This window comes from Lygodium microphyllum, chromosome 11 (assembly GCF_053477565.2).
Source record: "Lygodium microphyllum isolate KBCC chromosome 11, Lygodium_microphyllum_v1.1.10, whole genome shotgun sequence".
In the NCBI taxonomy this organism is placed as follows: Eukaryota; Viridiplantae; Streptophyta; class Polypodiopsida; order Schizaeales; family Lygodiaceae; genus Lygodium; species Lygodium microphyllum.
Window position 1 is genome coordinate 91639146 of NC_141145.1, and position 19618 is coordinate 91658763.

The 19618-nt window shown below is 39.9% G+C and overlaps 1 protein-coding gene across 1 annotated transcript in view; it reads right to left on the bottom strand.

Annotated features, from left to right (window-relative positions):
• Positions 1 to 15598: 15598 nt before the first annotated feature.
• The window catches only part of LOC148029076 (uncharacterized), a 4787-nt gene continuing 767 nt past the window's right edge, over positions 15599 to 19618 (bottom strand). The window contains exons 3-4 of the mRNA XM_087688659.1: positions 16966 to 17591; positions 15599 to 16301 (exon numbers count right to left, since the gene is read on the bottom strand). Of these exons, the coding sequence (XP_087544785.1) occupies positions 15781 to 16301; positions 16966 to 17591 (1147 nt within the window). The 3' untranslated portion in view covers positions 15599 to 15780. The remainder of the gene's footprint in view (positions 16302 to 16965; positions 17592 to 19618) is intronic.

Below are 19618 nucleotides of genomic sequence, written 5' to 3' on the forward strand. Positions count from 1 at the left end.
TTTGTTTTTTTAGTTAACTTTCTAAAATAAAAAATTAACTAATTTGATAATAGTTAATTAATAAGCTCATAGTTAATTAATGAATTAATTAATTATTGAGAACTATTGATTAGATAGTTAATTAATTTCTCAATTCAAGAGAAATTAAATAATATTTTTTAATTTTTTAATTAACTTCCAAAATAAAAAATTAACTAATTTATTAATAGTTAGTTAATTAATAGTTAATTAATTATTTAGTTATTTAATTATTAATTAATATTGATTAGTTACTTAATTAATTTTAGCAATTTAGGAGAAATTAAATAACACTTTTTGTGTTTTTAGTGAACTTGCTTAAATTAAAAATTAATTAATTTTTAATAGTTAATTAATTGGTTAGTAGTTTTTAAAATATTTAGTTAATTATTAATCACTTTTGATTAGTTAGTTAAATATTTTTTCAAATTAGGAGAAATTAAATTATAATTTTTATGTTTTTAGTTAACATGCTAAAATAAGAAATTAACTAAGATATTAATAGTTAATTAATTAGTTCATAGTTAATGAGTATTTACTTGATTATTAATCTCTAGTGACTAGTTCGTTAAATAATTTCTCAATTTAGGAGAAATTAAATAATACTTTTTACTTTTTTAATTAACCTGTTAAAATAAAAAATTAATTATTTTATTAATAATTAATTAATTAATAATCACTATTGATTAGTTAGTTAACTAATTTCTCAATTGAAGAGAAATTAAATAACACTTTTTACATTTTTTTAAAATCTTTATATGAGTGAGAGAGATTCACCTTCCCCCCCCCTCCCACCCAAATAGAGAGAGAGCGTGGACGGAAGAAGATGTAATGCGACGGGCGGGCAAATACGATGCAGATAAGCACGAGGAAGGGGGTGTCGGTGCCTCCTTCTCCCCCTCCCCCCAATTAGTAAGTTAATTTACTAATTAATTTAATTAACTGATTAGTTAACTTGCTAAAATAAGAAATCAACTAATTTGTTAATATTTAGTTAATTAGTTTATAGTTAATTAATTATTTAGTTAATTAGCTATTTAATTATTAATCACTATTGATTAGTTACTTAATTAATTTCTCAATTTAAGAGAAATTAAATAACACTTTTTGTTTTTTTAGTTAACTTGCTAAAATAAAAAATAAACTAATTTATTAATAGTTAACTAATTAGTTCATAATTAATTAATTAATTAGTTAATTATTTTTAAATTATTAATCACTATTGATTTATTAGTTAATTAATTTTTGAATTTAGAAGAAAGTAAATAACTTTTTTCTTTTTTAGTTAATTGCTAAAATAAGAAATTAACTAATTTATTAATAGTTAATTAATTAGTTTATAATTAATTAATTAATTATTAATCACTATCGATTAGTTAGTCAATTAATTTCTCAATTTAGGAGAAATTAAATAACAATTTTTACTTTTATTTTTGTCTTTATATGAGTAAGAGGGATCCAGGCGGGCGGACGGGACGCAGGTAAGTGCTAGGAGGGGGGAGCCGACGCCCCCTTCCCCCCCTCTAATTAGTAAGTTAATTTACTAATTAAGTTAATTAGTAATTAGTTAAGAAGGACCTTGTGGGCATAGCTCATTGAGGCATTGCTCAAACACAATAATGTCATCCTTAATTCTATTTGCAACAACATTGGAGCCCTCAACCCTTAACAAACTCTCTTTCTTTTGTTGGAGACTTTCCTCAACTCATGTAATTGCTCACTTTTGCATATGGTTTATCAAAACTATGTCGGGCATGCCTCCAAATTAGAAAGATTATCTATTGTAGAAGGTTCAAACTACAATATATTCTCCTCTTTGGTGCATAGTTGTTGGCACCCTGTGTGTAGTTCATCTTTTTGTTGGATCTAGGTAGCCCACCTTGAAGTACATCATTGGCCCTCCTCTACTTATTCAACTTTCTCTCTAGCACTTGAGGCTTGCTTTTGCACATTTCTAGCACATTCTCCCCAAACTTTGTTAGTGAAATCTTATATCTTGATGGGTGTTTTTTAGTAATAGTATGTCTCTTGAAAGCATGGCACTTTGACAAAAGAAGCTTAGCATTAGACAAGTCACGGGTGACCTTCCCCTTGAGGCTCAGGCCATACTTGTTGTGTAGTTCTTCTATTGTAAAGCAAAATTTAGTGAGTATAGGCACTCATTAGATTTTTTTTAAAAAATATATAAGTATTTAATTAGTTATTGCATCATGCTCACAAAAAAATCATCCTATAAATGCTACATCTAATGATGTAATTGATGATGCGACTAATTACCTCTCTTCTTTTTTGCCTATCTGTTCTCCTACATTAAGAAAAGTTTTTAATATTATCTCACCAAAGAGATCATCTATTCTTTTTGACACGATCCATGTCCTCTTTGGGTGCATTAGACCTTGTGTTATTACATTAATCATTCTTGGTGCTATGGGTCTTCTTTTGACTATTGGTGGGTGTTTTCGTCCCCTTATCTTTGACTATTCCTCCACAATGGCTTTGGGGGTCACCCTTGGCATGTGCTTGCATACTAGTGTCCTTGTAGTAGTTGGTAGTCACAATAGTCCTGAGCGATACTTACTTTGGAAGCCTAAAAGCTTCACACATTTAGGAAGGTTGACACAAGAGTCCTCAATAAAGTCGAATCTTGGAAACCTTGGGCAGGAAGAAGAGAGCATCAAGCAGACCAATGTTGGTGAAAATATTTCATATAGGACATTGTATTACATTAAAGAAAAAGGAATGTTCATATGCAGTCACCATTATGTGTTTGATTGTCATATGTCTAAATCACAATAGGTCTCCCTTCCATGTTTTTTTTGTGTGTGGTTACAAACATTTTCAATGTTTCTTCAAACGCATGAAAAGAAAATCTAAACTCCCTCCAAGTTTGCCAAAGAGAACCAAAGGGGTAAATAAAAAAGGGTATAATTTTTGTACCACCAAATCATGCTTTCACTCCTTTAAATATATATTATTTTGTAGTGTATAGAGAATAATAATATTCTTTCATTTTAAAAACCAACCAAAGATAAAGAAAATGGAAAAGGACAAGTCACATTTTATACTAATGATTGCCCTCCACAATTCTTTATCCATGTATAGAGGGCAAAGTAAGAGAGATGCCGTTGATTACTAAAGGAGATATTAAATGTAGTAGGACCTCATGATTTGGATATGCATTCTTACCATCATCCACAAACACCATTGCAAACCTTTTGGGTAAGTTGCATGTTTCTTATAAGGGTATTTCCAAATATTCCCTTAAAAATATCAAAAATTACCTATTTTTCAAAAATAGTAAAAAAATCAACATACCTATTTTGCAAAATCATAACATTCAAGGTTCTTTTTGAAATATTGATCTTTTTTTGCATTGTAGTTTTCAAAAGCACTCTAAATTTGAGTAATTTATATTTCAGTAAGCACATGATTGACCATTTTCAAAGCCTATATTGCCAAAAACATACAGATTGATAGATTGCATCTGTTGTTCTCTTGTTCTCTTAGATAGTTTAAAGCCTCTTGGAAAAATTATTTGTCCTAAAGTATTCTCTGAATAATTCAATAAGGTACACATAAGGAAGTTTTTCTAAAGTTAGTTCTCATGACCTTGTAAAGAGAATATCATAATGCACATACAACAAAGTCATGATACACCTCAAGTAACCTTGTCAATGGTTATTTATATCGTAGTTAAAGAATTTGTAATACTAATGAAATATTACATCATGGACTCTAAAAAGTACTTTTGATCAAGCACATGTAAAAATCAAGTAGGTGTGAACTCCTTTTAGGGAATTGGGAATTACTTTTTGAAAAACAGGTTTGTTAAAATCAAGTCCAAGAGCAATAAAAGCTATATTTTGTGTGTAAACTCTTAAGACGTGATGCTTTGCATCAAAACTAGGAGAAAATTATAATTTTTTTTCATATTTTCAAGTAGGTTTCAATAATTTAATTAAAAGAAGAAAAAAGGTTAAGATTTTGACACATTTTCTTAATGTTTTGATGCAGTGCATCGAAATCATGTCAATTGAATTCCAATAAATTGCATGGGATTTCAAGACAAATAGTGTAGAAAGGATAGATAGTCCCCCTTATATTGTGATTACATATGGGTAATGCTGAGCTTTTGCTGTCTATTCACTAATCATATGTGGATTTCACGTTTATCAAATTGTACTTGATTGACAAATCGCTTGCCTACTATCTACCATAGTTTCATCTAATGGCCAAAGGAAGAGTGGAGGTAATTGTTCATGGGTGCCAACCTTGAATGGCTACCACCACCGTTCAACTAAATGCTCTTGGGTGTGCCAATGCACCATCCCACATAAACACTAGTACCCATAGTTGTACATTGTAAGAAATCTAATCAACTAGCTAGAGAGGAGAAGCCCCCATATCCTTTGGCTACTGCCATAGTGCTACTGGTAGCAACAAAGATATAGATCCCCGCCCCCTCAACACCATCCCCCCCGTTTGTATGTGTGCGTGTCTCTATGTGCATGTGTTTGTGTGCATATGAAAATATATGATCAAAATTGGTAATTTAACAAATGGTAGTATGCATGCTTTTATTGAGGATTTTTATTTTATAAATTTAAGAGATTTTGTGGGTTGCATAAAATGAGGAGATTAAACATCCATAAAAATTTCAAAAAACTAGCACATTAGGCACTCGTGTGAAGAGGAAATTTAGATTTTAGCTTTTGAATCTAACTAAAAGTAGGACCATCATTGTGTGATTGAAAGTTATCTTCAAGCACAAAAGATAAAATAAGCTTGAAATTGGTTTTCTTTTAGAATCACAAAAGCTTGCATCCATTAAAAAACAAGGTTTTTAAGGTTATGTTCCAAAGATCCTGAATCAAAAATATGTACATTGTTACTGTAGCATTGATTTGGAAAATTCTTTTGAGGAATCTTAAAAAAGATTTCAAATGTTTCTTTGAAGCTACAATGTCACCCAAAAGGTTTCACTACAAGATATAGACCTTATAGCGACGTTTAAAGCGACGAAAATACAAACAACAAAATTTGCCCCCGTCGTTGCAAAAAGCATCGTTATTGACAACGCCATAGAATCGTCGCTATATGCGTCGCTATATGCATATATGCGACGGTTACAGAGAATTTGCGACGCTGATAGCGACGACAATAGCGACGCGTGCAGTAAATTTGCGACGCAAATAGTGACGGTAACAGAGATTTTTTTTTTTGTGGCAGGGCAGCATATAGCACTGTGTGCTGTATGAGAGCCATACAAAATAGTTTATGCACTGCTTCATACAAAGCGTTTGCAAACAAAAAGAATGTATACTGAAATCATAAAACTGATGGATGAAATAAATACATGATATCGCATAAAATGCGATTGGTACAATCATAAAACAATATCACTAATACATAGAAAATGTCTACATAGATGGGGTGACTAAAAACTAAAGGTATGTGAGCTCTAAGGATCCAAGGGCGAGCTACAAATCATCGTCCCCCGAAAGCTCTTCCCGCTGTAAAGGAGCATCAAACGGATTTTGCAGAAAAAGAAACAACATATCAATCCACCATACAATAATGCATTCAAATATCTCATGGTAACTACGGACAAGAAAGATGAGTGACTTACTGGGCCGCCGCATCTATACAATCGGTCGATCAATGATCTGAGACCGTGCCTCTCCGCATATCGAGTCTCAAGGCCTTGCAGATCGCAATTTGTAATGGAGTGCTACAAAGAAAACAAAATGCTAACTGTTAGAAACATGATTGTCAGTACAAAGAATATCTCAAAAAAACAAATAAGGAAAACAAAAGAGAATCTTACAAAGTCATCCAAATATGTCCTGTGGCGGCCACTCCCAAGATGATGTACCGATCCGGCCTCGATTCGTGCCCTCGCCGCCTCCCGCTGCTGACTCCAACGTCCTGGCGAATTTGTAGCCTCCTCCCTCAGTCGGTGCCAGTCGTCTGCATCTAACCACTCGGGCTTTGGAGCCCCACTCTTGATTGCCTTGCGTGCGTCGGATCGTCTATGTGACATGTATGCACGCATGCAATCCATCATCCAGCCCGTAGAGAATCTATCCACTGCGGCTGGCACCGGGAACTCCTCGTGCAAGGATGCTACTATGTACTCCTTGCTCCCCTCCGGTATGTTCCTCCAATGATCTAGGACGTTGTGCCGAAAAACTTGTTGGCACAACTCCCTCATGCGAGCCATCACCCTCCTCCCCTCATCATTCATGATGATGGCTCCTGACCTGCCATCCACTAGGTATCCATAATCCCTAGGAGTGTGCCTTGTATGGGCCCTCTCCCATCTCCGTCCACGCTCCTGGGCATATCCAGGAGACCCCTGAACATCCGGTGTACCGACGGGGGTACCCTCTCCCGGAGTGCCACACAAAGGGGTGCCACTAGAGGGTGTGCCACCAAAAGGAGTGCCACCAGAGGGGGTGCCACCAAAAGGCGTGACATCTGCCGACGGTTGCGCAAAAGCCGGAGTAACTGGAGTGGACGTCCCCACAGGTGTGACAAATCCTGGAGGTGACCGAGCTCCAGCTGAACGACGAGACGGAGACACCGCGTCCGTGTCTCCACAGCAGCACCCCCCTGATCCTCCTGCAGTCGCAGTCCCTCCCTCTGGCCCAAGTCGCGAGCGTCGAGTTCGTCTGCTCGAAGTTGAAGCATCTGATCGCGCCGATGCTGATCTAGCAGAGCGCCCTGACGAAGAACGAGACAGCTCCTAATCTGCTATCTCTCTGAATCTCGCGAGCTGATCTGGAGACATACGTGCCATCATCTCCTGAAACTCCTCATCGCTCATCCCTCGACTCATCCTGAAAATGTCGATACCTGCACAGATAAAAAATAATGTTAGAATAATCAATTTAATCTATACAAAGCACATTAATAAAATCATTTTTGAAAAATCCATCTTAAAATGCATATCTTATCTACCTTTATGGAAGATCTAAACAACGAATTGAGTAATACAATTCTCCAAGAATGAAGTATTCTATGGTCCCATATTAATCTCCTGACACAACTCTGCATACACTGGAAGGTCGATAGACATGTCACCACAAAATAACGAGTCTGTCTTGTTCTCAAAAAATTCTACGACTTCTGTATTTCCATCATTGTTAGCCGATGCGGGCTCCAAGCTTGCGGTGGCCTCCACCCCTTGTAATTTCGATCCCTCTATTTGCATATTTTCTTCATCTATGCCTGGAACATCGCTTTGATCGTATACTCTCGCACCTCGAGGAGTTGAAGGTATAACATACCACCATCGAGGTTGTCGGGGATTTGGATAGAAGATTACCTGTTCACAAACACTTACAAACCGTCTTCAAACCATTGTGACATAAACCATGTCGTATTCCAATTAGCAAGCAAATGCCTAGTTGCACCTGTTCACAATGGGCTAGCAACACAAAGGTGTCGCGCAAATCCATCCATTTTTTTTCGGAATCTATTTCGAGAAATCCAGATGGACCTCGTCGAACTGTTGTGCCAGCTCCTCCAAGTACCACTTTGAACCACTACACGTCGAATATTATCATGGAGAAGCTACGGTAATCCACCGTAATAATACTTTGCAAATTCCCAAAATACTCCATCTCATTCACAACCGTGTTCGGATCCGTTGCTCGTCGCTGGCTCTCTTGCTCAAACCTTGCCATGACACCACAGTCCATTGTGGAGCGCATTTTGTCAATACGCTCCACCCGAAAATGCCGTCCGCGCGACCACGTTGGACTATATATTTTGTACTGCACATTGAAACACTCAAATTAGATGTAGCAAGCAAATTTAGATACGACACATTCTAAACCCCTCATTACCTTTGGACTACATCCCCTCGAGAACTCCCACTCCTCCATTGAGACCTCTGTCCCTTCGCTGGATGCTGCGGTCAAGGCTCCATGCAACCATCGTGTTGACATAAACTGCGGCATCTCCTCCATGCCTTCGGGATATCGAATCGGTCGGTGACGCATACTGCGTCGGAATTCAGCTCGCGCTTCCTCTCGATCTTGCCTTGCAATCTAGTACTTGGCGAGCCACGTCTCCATGGAGGCATGGTGCAACATACAAAAGCGATTCACCTTCTCTTCCATTGAGGCATCCATTCTTTTTTCTACCCCATTTCCAACCACCACATCTCCAGTCAGCCTGTCATCGTCCTTCAGCGTCCATAGCATTTCATTGTCTGGTTCCACCGTTGGTAGCCATTGTGAGATATGCACTAACGCCTCTGACACCAACCAACCTTCAGCCATGCTACCTTCCGGACGAGCTCGTTGTCGCACAAAGCCTTTCAGGGTTTTCATAAAGCGCTCCAGGAAGAACATCCATCGCGTATGGACAGGTCCAGCAATCTCCACTTCATCCACAAGATGCACAAGAAGGTGAACTTGTATCGTGAGCATGCTAGTGGGCAAGTATTTCTCAAAGAGACAAACCGTCTCAACTGCTCCCCACCTTGCGGATTCAATAGAGGACGTCTTAATCTCTTTCTGTGAGATCCATTGCACCAAAGTCGACAGCTTGTAAATGGCCCCGCGAATTTCTGGAGTTAGGCATCCCGCGATCGCGATCGGTAGGACAAATTGCCACAAATGAGAAAGCATTAAGAATAATGGTCACTTTTCAAATTTCAAAATGTCCACGCTAATTAAAATCCATTCTATTCACAAACCTGACATATCTTATGCCAATCATGGGATTTTAGCCCAGAAATCTGGTCATCTTTAGAAAATGCGGACCTGAGAGAACGCATCATACCTGTCGGAGTGCGGATAGACTTGATTACTTGCTTCACAATGCGCTCTTCTTTGGTAGACAAAACCCAGGGAGCGCGAGGAAGCTGCACTCCCCCTTCAGCACTCGACTGCGGCCAAAGCGCCTCCATCTTACCTACCTCCTTTAAATCCATTCGTGACCCTATAGTGTCTCTCTTTCCTGTGATGTGGTCCCATAGCAAGCTGCCCACATTTTTGAAAATATGCATGGGATCCAACAAGTGGTTGACCTGTAAGTGGGTCCAATATGGCAACTCGTAGAAAACTGAGAACCGTCGCATTCCATTTGGATGTGAATCCGGGTTTACCATTTTCAGCTCGTACCAGCTTGCAGCGTTCATACGTGCTGGAGGTCGTCCAAGAAAACCTTCCCTGAGTTCACGATCCTCCGGCAAGAAAGCGGCGTGTCCTTGATATACCATCTTCTTCATGGTTCGTGACCTTCGGGAGTCTAACTGTGGCCCACACAATGGACATGCATGATAACCTGAGGTAACGAGACCTGCAAGGCGATCCACGACCTAGTGAATACTTGATTGAATGAAATAAAATATAGATATTACCAGCGAGAACAAAGGTCTGCTCACCTGAGCACTCTCCCAATCCCGGAAAGTCATGTATCGTCCACATGAGAATGGCTCGAATGTTGGCTGACCGCCGACCATCGCGCCTGCTCATATCTTGTACCGTGACCCCCTCCTCCCACAAAATCTTAAGCTCATCGACTAATGGACGAAGATACACGTCCATATTTTTTACTTTGTAGCGGCCCGGGACGAGCAAGCTAAGGATGAGATGTCATTTCTTCGTAGAAAGCCATGGAGGAATGTTGTAATTGACAAGCACTATAGGCCACACACTGTAAGAAGTCGAGCGCAGACCGAATGGGTTCACACCATCCATGGCGAGACCGAGCCGAAGATTCCTTGGCTCTCGCGCAAAGCCTGGGAAGGTAGAGTCAATGTGGCTCCATGTGCGCGAATCTGCTGATATTCGTTGCACTCCATCCGTGGACCTATTCTGCACATGCCACGTTGTCAAGCTTGCCATGGCAGACGTGCGAAACATGTGGTTTATGCGGGGGATGAGCGGAAAGTGTCTGAGGACTTTTTGAGGGATGGTCTGCCCTTGCAAGTCCTGTCGATACCTGTGAGCACCACACTTTGGGCATGTCTCCATAGTCTCGTATTCATCTCGAAACAATATGCAGTCGTTGATACATGCATGGATGTTATTGTAGTCCATGCCAAGCTTCCGTAAAACATGTCGCGCATCATCACGAGACTCAGGCATGGTGTTTGCAGGTGGCAATATATGATATTTCAATAACCTGAAAAAATCATAAAACACCTTGAAAAATCCATCCATGTTTGCAATAATACTGTTAAAAAAAAAACAATGAAGTCTGTGTGCAAGGTACCTGAATAACTCAGTCACACTCGTATCGCTCCAACCGTATTTTGCTTGCACACTTAAGAGTGCAAGCAATGTCTTCAACCGAGATACTCGGCACCCATCATATAATGGTATGGATGCTTCCTCTCTAAGCGGGTCAGATGTCTCAACATCCATGGGAATCAATGCATCGATCATTGCCTCCATCTCAGGCTCCAAGATTGTAGGCAAGTCGGGAAGGTTGTCTGTCTCCTCTAGCATTGACGGTATAGATGGGCCTTGCGAGTGGTCGATTGGCTCCTGCAATCCATCCATCGCACGTCCACGAACTCTTCTAATTGGCCGCAAAGGGTGCACTCCCCCTTGGGTCGAGACATCACCCCCTGGATACAAAATTTGCCAACAAGACCCAATCTTATTGTGTATGGTTTTCAATTAGCTTGAGAGTACAATGCATGAAAAATGCTAACTTCAAATTACCATTTGCTGAAAGTTTGCAATCGCCTGATCAATGATCTCAGATTGAAACTCGCAAAATCGTCGTACATGTTCTATAGACAATCGGCGTTTTCGTCTAATTGCCAACTTGCATTGAGAGCAAGGACATGGGACACGCTGATTAAGATACGACTCGCGGTCTTGAACAATAGGACCTTCTTCGTTTACCATCTTATCTACATTACAGCAAACAAGGCTTAAATGGATAGCTTTATGGAGATGTACGTCAAGTTGCAAGTTGACCATAAACCTTGCATTGTATATAGTAGTCGAGAGATTTTCCGATGTTATATCTCGGCCTTGTATCATGCTCAACGATTTGTTTGTCCTGGTAGATAATTTTTTGTTATATCTCGGCTTTGAGTATAAGTAATCCATTTTAAAATTAATGCGCGCCATCTATGAAATTTTATAACTATAGTAATAAAATTTATTTCAATCAATTCTACTCATAGTCATAAGACCTGAGAGAAATTATCCTATACTCAATTTAAGGGTTTCTTCTTCTATAACAATAATTTTGGGTTCATTTTGATGAAGTACGTGGCCGTATGCAAAGCACATTGCATACCATTATCAATATGTATATTATCTTAAATTTCCTTCCCTTCCCTCTCCCTCTCTTTCTCTCCCTCTCCCTCTCTTCCTCTCTTTCTCTCATCCTCTCCCTCTCCCTCTCATTCTCTTTCTCTCCCTCTCTCATTTCCTCCCTCCCCCTCCCCCTCCCTCTCCCTCTCCCTCCCTCTTTCTCCCTCTCCCTCTCCCTCTCCCTCTCCCTCTCCCTCGCTCCCTCTCCCTCCCCCTCCCTCTTTCTCTCCCTCTCTCATTTCCTTCCCCTCCCCCTCCCTCTCCCTCTTCCTCTCCCTCTCCCTCTCTTTCTCTTTTTCTCCCTCTCCCTCTCTATCTCTCTTTCTCTCTCATTTCCTAAACAAGCAAAAAATAAAGTGATTTAAACATCCTCCAAGCAAAAGGGAGAGGGAGAGATACAATGCACTCTCCCTCTCTTTCTCTTTCTATCCCTCTCTCATTTCCTTCCCCTTCCTCTCCCTCTCACTCTCTTTCTCTCTCATTTCCTCTCCTAAACAAGCAAAGAATAAAGTGATTCAAACATTAAACAAGCAAAAGGGAGAGGGAGGGAGAGAGAGAATGCACTCTCCCTCCTTCTCCCTCTCTTTCTCTTTCTCTCCCTCTCCTATTTCCTCCCCCTCCCTCTCCCTCTCCCTCTATTTCTCTTTCTCTGTCTCTCCCTCTCCCTCTCCCTCTCCCTCTCCCTCTCTTTCTCTCTTACTCTCTCGTTTCCTCTCCTAAACAAGCAAAGAAGAAAGTAATTTAAACATTAAACAAGCAAAAGGGAGAGAGAGAGAGAGAATGCACCCTCCCTCTCTTTCGCTCCCTCTCCCTCTCTTTCTCTCCCTCTCCCTCTCATTCTCTTTCATTTCCTCTCCTAAACAAACAAAAGAGAACGATTTAAACCTTCAACAAGTAAAAGAAAGAGAGAAGGAGACTCACCAATGAGATATGGCGTGCGTGGGCGGCTTCTCTTTGCAACGAGGGCTCCTCCTCTCCTTCACGAACAACGACGGTGGCGGCGGCGGCGGCGGCGGCGGCAGCAAGTCTCTTCCTCCTCTTCTCTCACAAAGCCTTGGCTCTCTCTCTCGCTCTCTCCCTCGCTCTCGCTCTCAAAAGGCGAAGAAAACAAAATGAAAACGACGCTCTCGTTTCGGCCGCGCTTTTTTTCCCTGCGGCGTCACTATATGCGTCGCTATTTGCGTCGCAAATAGCGACGCAAATAGCGACGCATATAGCGACGCCGATATCCGCCGTCGCTAATCAGCGTCGCTATTGCCCCATTCCCTTGTAGTGTTTGCAATAGTGCTCACATCATCCATTACAAGAAATATGCTACAAAGTTATTCATCGTGATGTGAATGACTTAGATAGTGGTAGACCCACATTACTTTACCCTCATGATTATAGATATATTGTAAGGATTCAACATGCCACAATTGACCAATTATAACAAGGCTTTCACATTCAAAGAAGCCATACAAATGATTAAAAAATTCAAGAAAATTACATACACACCTATTTGAAAAACACAATATAGGTCCTCTTTGACTATATTTGAAAATAGGACCTATATTGTGTTTTCCAAATATAGTCAAATAGGACCTATTTGAAAAGCACAATACATGGATGCTACTAGAATTGGATGGGACTTTGTCAATATTGTTAGATTGTATAATACGATGTTTGAAACAAGTTTAAATTGGAAATTCAATATGTACAAAAATTGGAATTTCAAAAGTGCATTAAAATGGGTCAAAACAACTCACCAATGCTATTTATAGCTATTGAAAAAGTTGACAGGTTTTATATAAATGTGATTCTCTTAATGGGAATGTATGTCATATAACATGATATTTCCTTTATTGATTAAAGATATGAATTGATGAATGGTTGCACATTTTGACAAATAAGTATAAGAATACGTTTCTAGTCAATTAAGTACTAGAGTTTTACAAAACGAATTCCCCAAGTCTCAACATTCTTAACATGTACCACACCTAGTTGATTTCTAAGTTTTAGGAAAATAATAAATTTATAGAACTTTGTGATATTGAGAAACTAGCTTGCGTGTAAAAATAAATCCTAAAAAATTGTCTACTTTTTAAAAATAAATCCTTTCATTAAAAATAAATAAATTTAAATATTAAATAATCATATGCTATTTTTAAATAAAATTTCAAAAAAGGTAATATACTCAATTTTTTTTACAAAATCTAGGGTAATCTCCTTACCAAAAAGATGTAACTTAACCAAAGGGCTCACAATTGTATTCACAAACTACATATATTTTTGGACACGAAACTCTAAACATTTGTATCAAAACCCTTCAAGATTATTTTGGGCATTCAAGCAGCCTTAGCCATTCCATTTCAACCCAGGAAAGATAGCTTTAACCATAGCTTTCGTGGAAGCCATATCTTTAGTCACTTGTGAGGTATATATTTGCTTGCACCTCCATAAAATGCAAGACATTGAGAAATTAATACAAAAAAAACTTCTAAACAGGACCAAATAAAAGTATATATCCTTTTGAATTAAAGAAAGAAAGATACTGTCAATTTTGAAAAGTCTTGCTTGTGCTTGTTCTCCTTCCTCTTTCCTCTCATATTGTTGCCCCTATATGTATTTGTGTACACAAACAAAGTAAGATTAATGAAAGTTTGGAAAATAAAACTTAGGATACATTTTCTAATTAATTTTTTGCAAGCTACATAATATTGTCAAAGTTTAACTTGATTACACAAAGAACCATATAGTTGTAATTGGCATAACTTTTGCATAGTTTGTGTTTATAGGTACATGTAACATGGCATCTATATGCGTTTTTGGAAAGTACATACCCTACTATTACAAGCTAGTACATGCTCCCACTTTGCACAATGCTATGGAGAGAGTCCTTTCAAAGTTATCTTAATCCAAAACAAATGTAAATATTGTGAAACTAAAGAAAAAGGAAAAGACTAATACCTCTTTATATGAGCTTGTCTCCTTTCAGAAATATGGAGCTTTCCTTGCCTCCTTTAACAAATATGGAGCTCATCTCCTTTAATAATTAAGAAAAACAAGAGAAAGAAGAATAAGAATATGAAGAAGAAGAAGAGAAATCAAGAGAACAAGGAAAGGAAGAGCCAAATGAACTCATCTTCATGTATGAAGTGGAAAAGACTAATGGGTAAGGAATTAAACATCATCCCTCCATAGAAGCTCTCATTGATGATATCTCTTACATGTGAGCTCATGATCTTACCTTACGTCTTGTTCATCCCACAATCTTCTCTCAGCCCTTTTCTTACTATCATGTATATCTCAAAAGAAGGTTTAAAATTGAAATAAAGTGATGGTGGGTTTAAATACTTTTTAAGGTGTTCAAACCACCTTTATATATGAGTTTAGTGACATGTGAAAACATGAGAAAGATGTAGTATTAAACTCGCATGCCAATTGATATTTATTATCACATTTGAGGTCCTTCATTTAAAAAATTAAAATATAAATGTACTTATGTCAATTAATTAATCAAACTTAAATGTATGTGCACCCTATTGTATTTATATGCATATTTTATTATTAGAATCCAAAACCTCACCAATGACCGCAAACTTAAATGGGAGATTTCATAGATAGTTAAATGCACTTGTAAAAGTGCATCAAGCATCTACGTCGATGCTTCGATTTTGTAATAGTGCAAAAGCCTACCCCTTAAAAGGATACATTTACTAGGTGCTATCAAGAGTTTGTTTTTGCCTAATGATTGTGTCTTGCTAGTCGATATGCAAGTTGAAAGCAAAGTGGAACATTGGATGGGAGACATGCTAATTATTTACTGTGATATTTGAATATTAATGTTGCTACTCAATTAGATACTCTTAGAGATGAAGATCCATATGCAAGTTAGTCATGTTGATGATACATGCTAGAAATGAATGATAACTTTTATACAATATTAGTAACATTTGCCGATATCTTTCCATGAAAGATACTTGGACCGCATGTATCAACTTGGCACTCACTTGTACATGCTAAATCTTTGAATGTAAGATAAGGTTAATTTGTTGGCTAGATGATATTGGGCTGCAAAGTGCACTTTTTTCAAAATCTCATCAGGCAACATTTCTTTGGTATAATACTAAAATGAAGGGGCCAAATAGTGCATTAAACTCTTAAAAAATGACATGTGATTGATGTTGGAGACGTGATCGAAACACCAAGAACATATGCCGAATAATCCACAAAAGCTATGAGACATTAGTGATGGAGGGTCAGATTTAGATTAGAGTAACATTTCATGAAACATAGATATACGGTTTGTAGGAACAAACTAAAGCAAATATGCTAGGGATTCAAAGTGTAGAGGCTGCTAAGGAAGCATGAGTGTATCTGTATGTATGTATGTGTTGAGTTTGTACACGATGGGATAGCCATAACATGACAATTTGTTTGGAAGCCTTTGTGAGCAACCACATATATGTTATGTTTCATGTAATTGTCACGGGAGAAGGTCAGATAAGTCCCATAACATGGCATCAGCGGGGCTAAGCTGGGTTGTATGGTCAGCTAGCTGGTTTGTAGAGGCTGCAGTTGTTGCGTGGTGATGGTCTAGACCTGGCAAATTGCTGCAGGTAGAGCTGCTCCTGCTGGTGCAGCTCGGACTCCATGGCGGCATCTCCACCTTGGAAGTTATATTAGTCGCACAGGTACTGTTTATTCGGACATTAACGGTGGAGCTGGTAGCTTGATGGTGATGATCCTGTGGTGTTCCAACCGGCCACATGATGCTCTGTTGCTGGAAGTCTTGCTCCTCCTCGGTAATGAGCCATGGCTGCTCGACCATCTCCTGGTTTGTCACCGCCATATTGTTCATGGATAACGCGGATTCGTGCGCCACTGACAAAGCAGACGTGGAGTAATCACAGGTGTTAACGCTCAGAGGGAGAGACTTTAGCTGATTGAAGGAGGAGTCATTCGGCTTTTGATGGTTGCAGCCTTGCGTGAAAGGTGGCAGTAAACCTTGATAACAAGAACAACACCACACAGCAAATACGAAGTTCAAATGAGGGGGTATTATGCAGTGCTTTACAAAAGAGGGTTCAACACTGTCCACGTATAAATGCGTGTATGTCTATGCATGGCAGATTGCACGTGAAAATGTTCGTGGGAGCATACATACTACATGTGAACGTATGAATGGACGTTTTTGCGTCCATGCATGGCTTTGATCGATTTTATCATCCCATCAAGCATCTATGAATGAATGCGGCATGTATAGTTAGATGAGTTATAAGTGTGCATGCGTGCTTGAATGGACGCAGTCATGAACGAAGTTTTCCAAATTGTTGCATTCCTATGTGTGTATGCTTGCATGCTTGGACATATCGATGAGTTTTTCCAGTGCTTCCATGCATGTATGTATCGACGACGAGTTTGCCCGAATTTTTTGCATTCGTGGGTGTGCATGCATGCGCATGAATGGATGGATGAAGACTTCAATGAGAGAGAATGTCTATATAGATACGTGCATTATGTATGTATGGATGCATTATGCGTGACTGAATGTCTTTTGGTTTTAATGATGTGGAAGGAGTACATATTGACATGAAAAGAGACCTTGATCATAAGGGCACGGTAAATGAGGTTAGCTAAATCACACGGGTTAAGATTTAGAATTACTCACCGGGGGTAAGGCTGCTGCTGGATTGGAGCAAAGCCATATCCACCATCGATCTGGCAGTATGTTGAGGCTGCTGCTGCTGCTCATGAGGGAGGTACATGAGCGCGGGGCTATGGCCGCCGGTGAGAGTCGAAGAGGAGCACGTGGAAGCAGTGGCAGCTGGCGAAGGGGAGGAGGAGGAGGGGGTCAAGAAACGGAGGCAGTGCGGGAGGCCGTCAGGGCCCGCCAAGCCGGCCAGTTGGTGACGGAGGTAGGGCGGCGGGGGAGGGGGGACACGCGGCACGCTGTGTGGAGGACACGCGGACTCCGCCAGCGGCGGCGGGCGGCGGCGCATGATGACGTTGAGCATGTCGTCCTTGAAGCAGCCGAGGGCCGCGTCCGCGATGTGCATCATCCCAGGCGGGCCGACGCGACCCCCCGCAGGCGGTGAGGGGGACGGAGACGTGGACGAGCTGGCGGCCGCCGCGTGGGCCATGCTGCCCGCCAGGTCCGCCAGGAGCTGCGAGATGGGCTTGTGCGTGATGGGGTCGATGCCCATCTCGCACAGCTTCTTCTTGAGCCGCGTGTTCCAATAGTTCTTCACGTCGTTGTCCGTCCGCCCGGGCAGCTGCGCCGCGATGAGGGACCACCTGGTGGCCATGATCACATTATTAATTCATACATCTACAAAGTATTATATGAATTATTAGTATGGCAATGTGATACCAAGCCGGTCGAGAGAGAGAGAGAGGGGAGGGGCCATCGGGATTCACAACAACCATCACGAGGAAATTCCTGCCGCGTCGCACGAGCTGTAACAAGCTTTGACACGAGTGTTGATGTGGCCACGTCACACAAGCGCGATGGCTTCCTTTTGAAGGGGGGATTCTCTCTCGCGGGAGAGCGAAGAAGATCCAAAAAGCCTCTCGACTATGAAAGGCTACCTTATACGCATGTCCCTTTTTTCTAAGCATGTGGCATAGATGTTTTTTTCATTCTCAATAAATTGTTTTTCCATTTTCAATAAATAAACTGCGCATTAGAAAAAAAAAAAAGCCTCTCGAGTCTTGACTCAACAGTCCTCAAAATTCAAATCCCTCGTAATTAAATAATCGCTCCTTTTTTGGCGTTTTCCCCTTCGGGCATGGAACACAAGTCGTTGAGCATTTTGCCGCATTGGACCCCCAAAAGAATTACGCGCGTATAATAAGATTTCCAAAGCCTTATTTTTTAAAATGCTGCTCGCATGCTTCGCCAAGTTAGTTACGCCACAATTTTTTTTTTTTGTATTTTATGAGACGCATTCTATCCAAGTCAACCAGCTGGTTGTTTATGCCAGGTCAGCCTGCTGTCCCATTGACGTGTCTTTATTATTCAAATCCAGACCTCTTATTTTTTTTTTTGGGCAATTCTCTTTTAGTGCGTGTAGTCGAAAATGACGTAGCCAATCACCTGCAATCTTAAGATCTTTATTCACCTTAATTTCATCACCAGCGTGCTATTCCCACCCCTTCCACCTCATCCCACGTCACCTCTTCACACCAAAAGCCGTCTCCCCAAGTAAGCATATCATCAGCCCACACACATTTTATACATGTCCTATGCCTCCTATACACATAGCCCCATAAGCCATAAAGTTCACAAGGACGTAGGCCTTCGGCCCTCCCCCCTCTTATCAATGCATACCCACATCAACTTGGGCATTCTCATTCCAAAATTCAAGATATAATCCTCACAAACTAGTGCTATAATTGGATGATGTCACTCAAAATGGCATAGCATAGCTTGAGGTGTTCAATGTGATCATTCAACAATCATGCCGAATGTCGAACGTTCAATCCCTAGTTTAGTTGTCACCTCACACAGAATGTAGTACCTTCTTCCAGGCTACTTTCTCTCAACGCTGCTACCTTGCTAGGTTTGGACAACTTCAAAAACATGGAGAGTGATACTAGAGTTTCTTGAAAGACTCCATGACACAAACATATTTCGAAAATGAACCCTCAAAAGGATACCCATCCATAGACAAGGACATTTAGCACACATATTAACCAGCATAGTCTAACTTCCTATCCTTCAAAGCTCATATAGAACGAATTTGGCTTATACACAATCCATGTCAACATCATGAGGACAATCAATCATAGTTTACTTGATTCTGCTCAATGAGTATCAGCTACACATGAAATTGGCATGTGGCTACTTTACCAGTGAGGGTACAACCTTATTGCACATTTTGTTTGCACATGTGCATTATTTCTTTTTGTGTCAATTGATGTAAGTTGATTGAAATTGCAAGAGGAGCAATGCTACTCATTGATCAAGGTTGTGAAGTTAATCTTAATGCTGAGAATGGAGAAGAAGAGGGAGGTGTCTTAGGTACTAATAGACAAGCATGCAATGAAACAAGTTAGCTTCACCTTTTCTTAGCCAACTAGGGTATTACACTTAGCAACTCAAGTAAGGTAGCTCATACTTTAATTAGCCAATAGGGGGGGGGGGTGTGGGGATTTAAAACTTAACTTGAGTAAAAGACTGTGTAGTATATGTGTCAAATCTCACATAACCTACTAGCCAACTAGGACGTAAAACTCACATAAACTACTAGCCAACTAGGACATTACAACCCTGAGTAAAACACACTATAAGTGCAGAAGCCCCATAACCTATTAGCGAA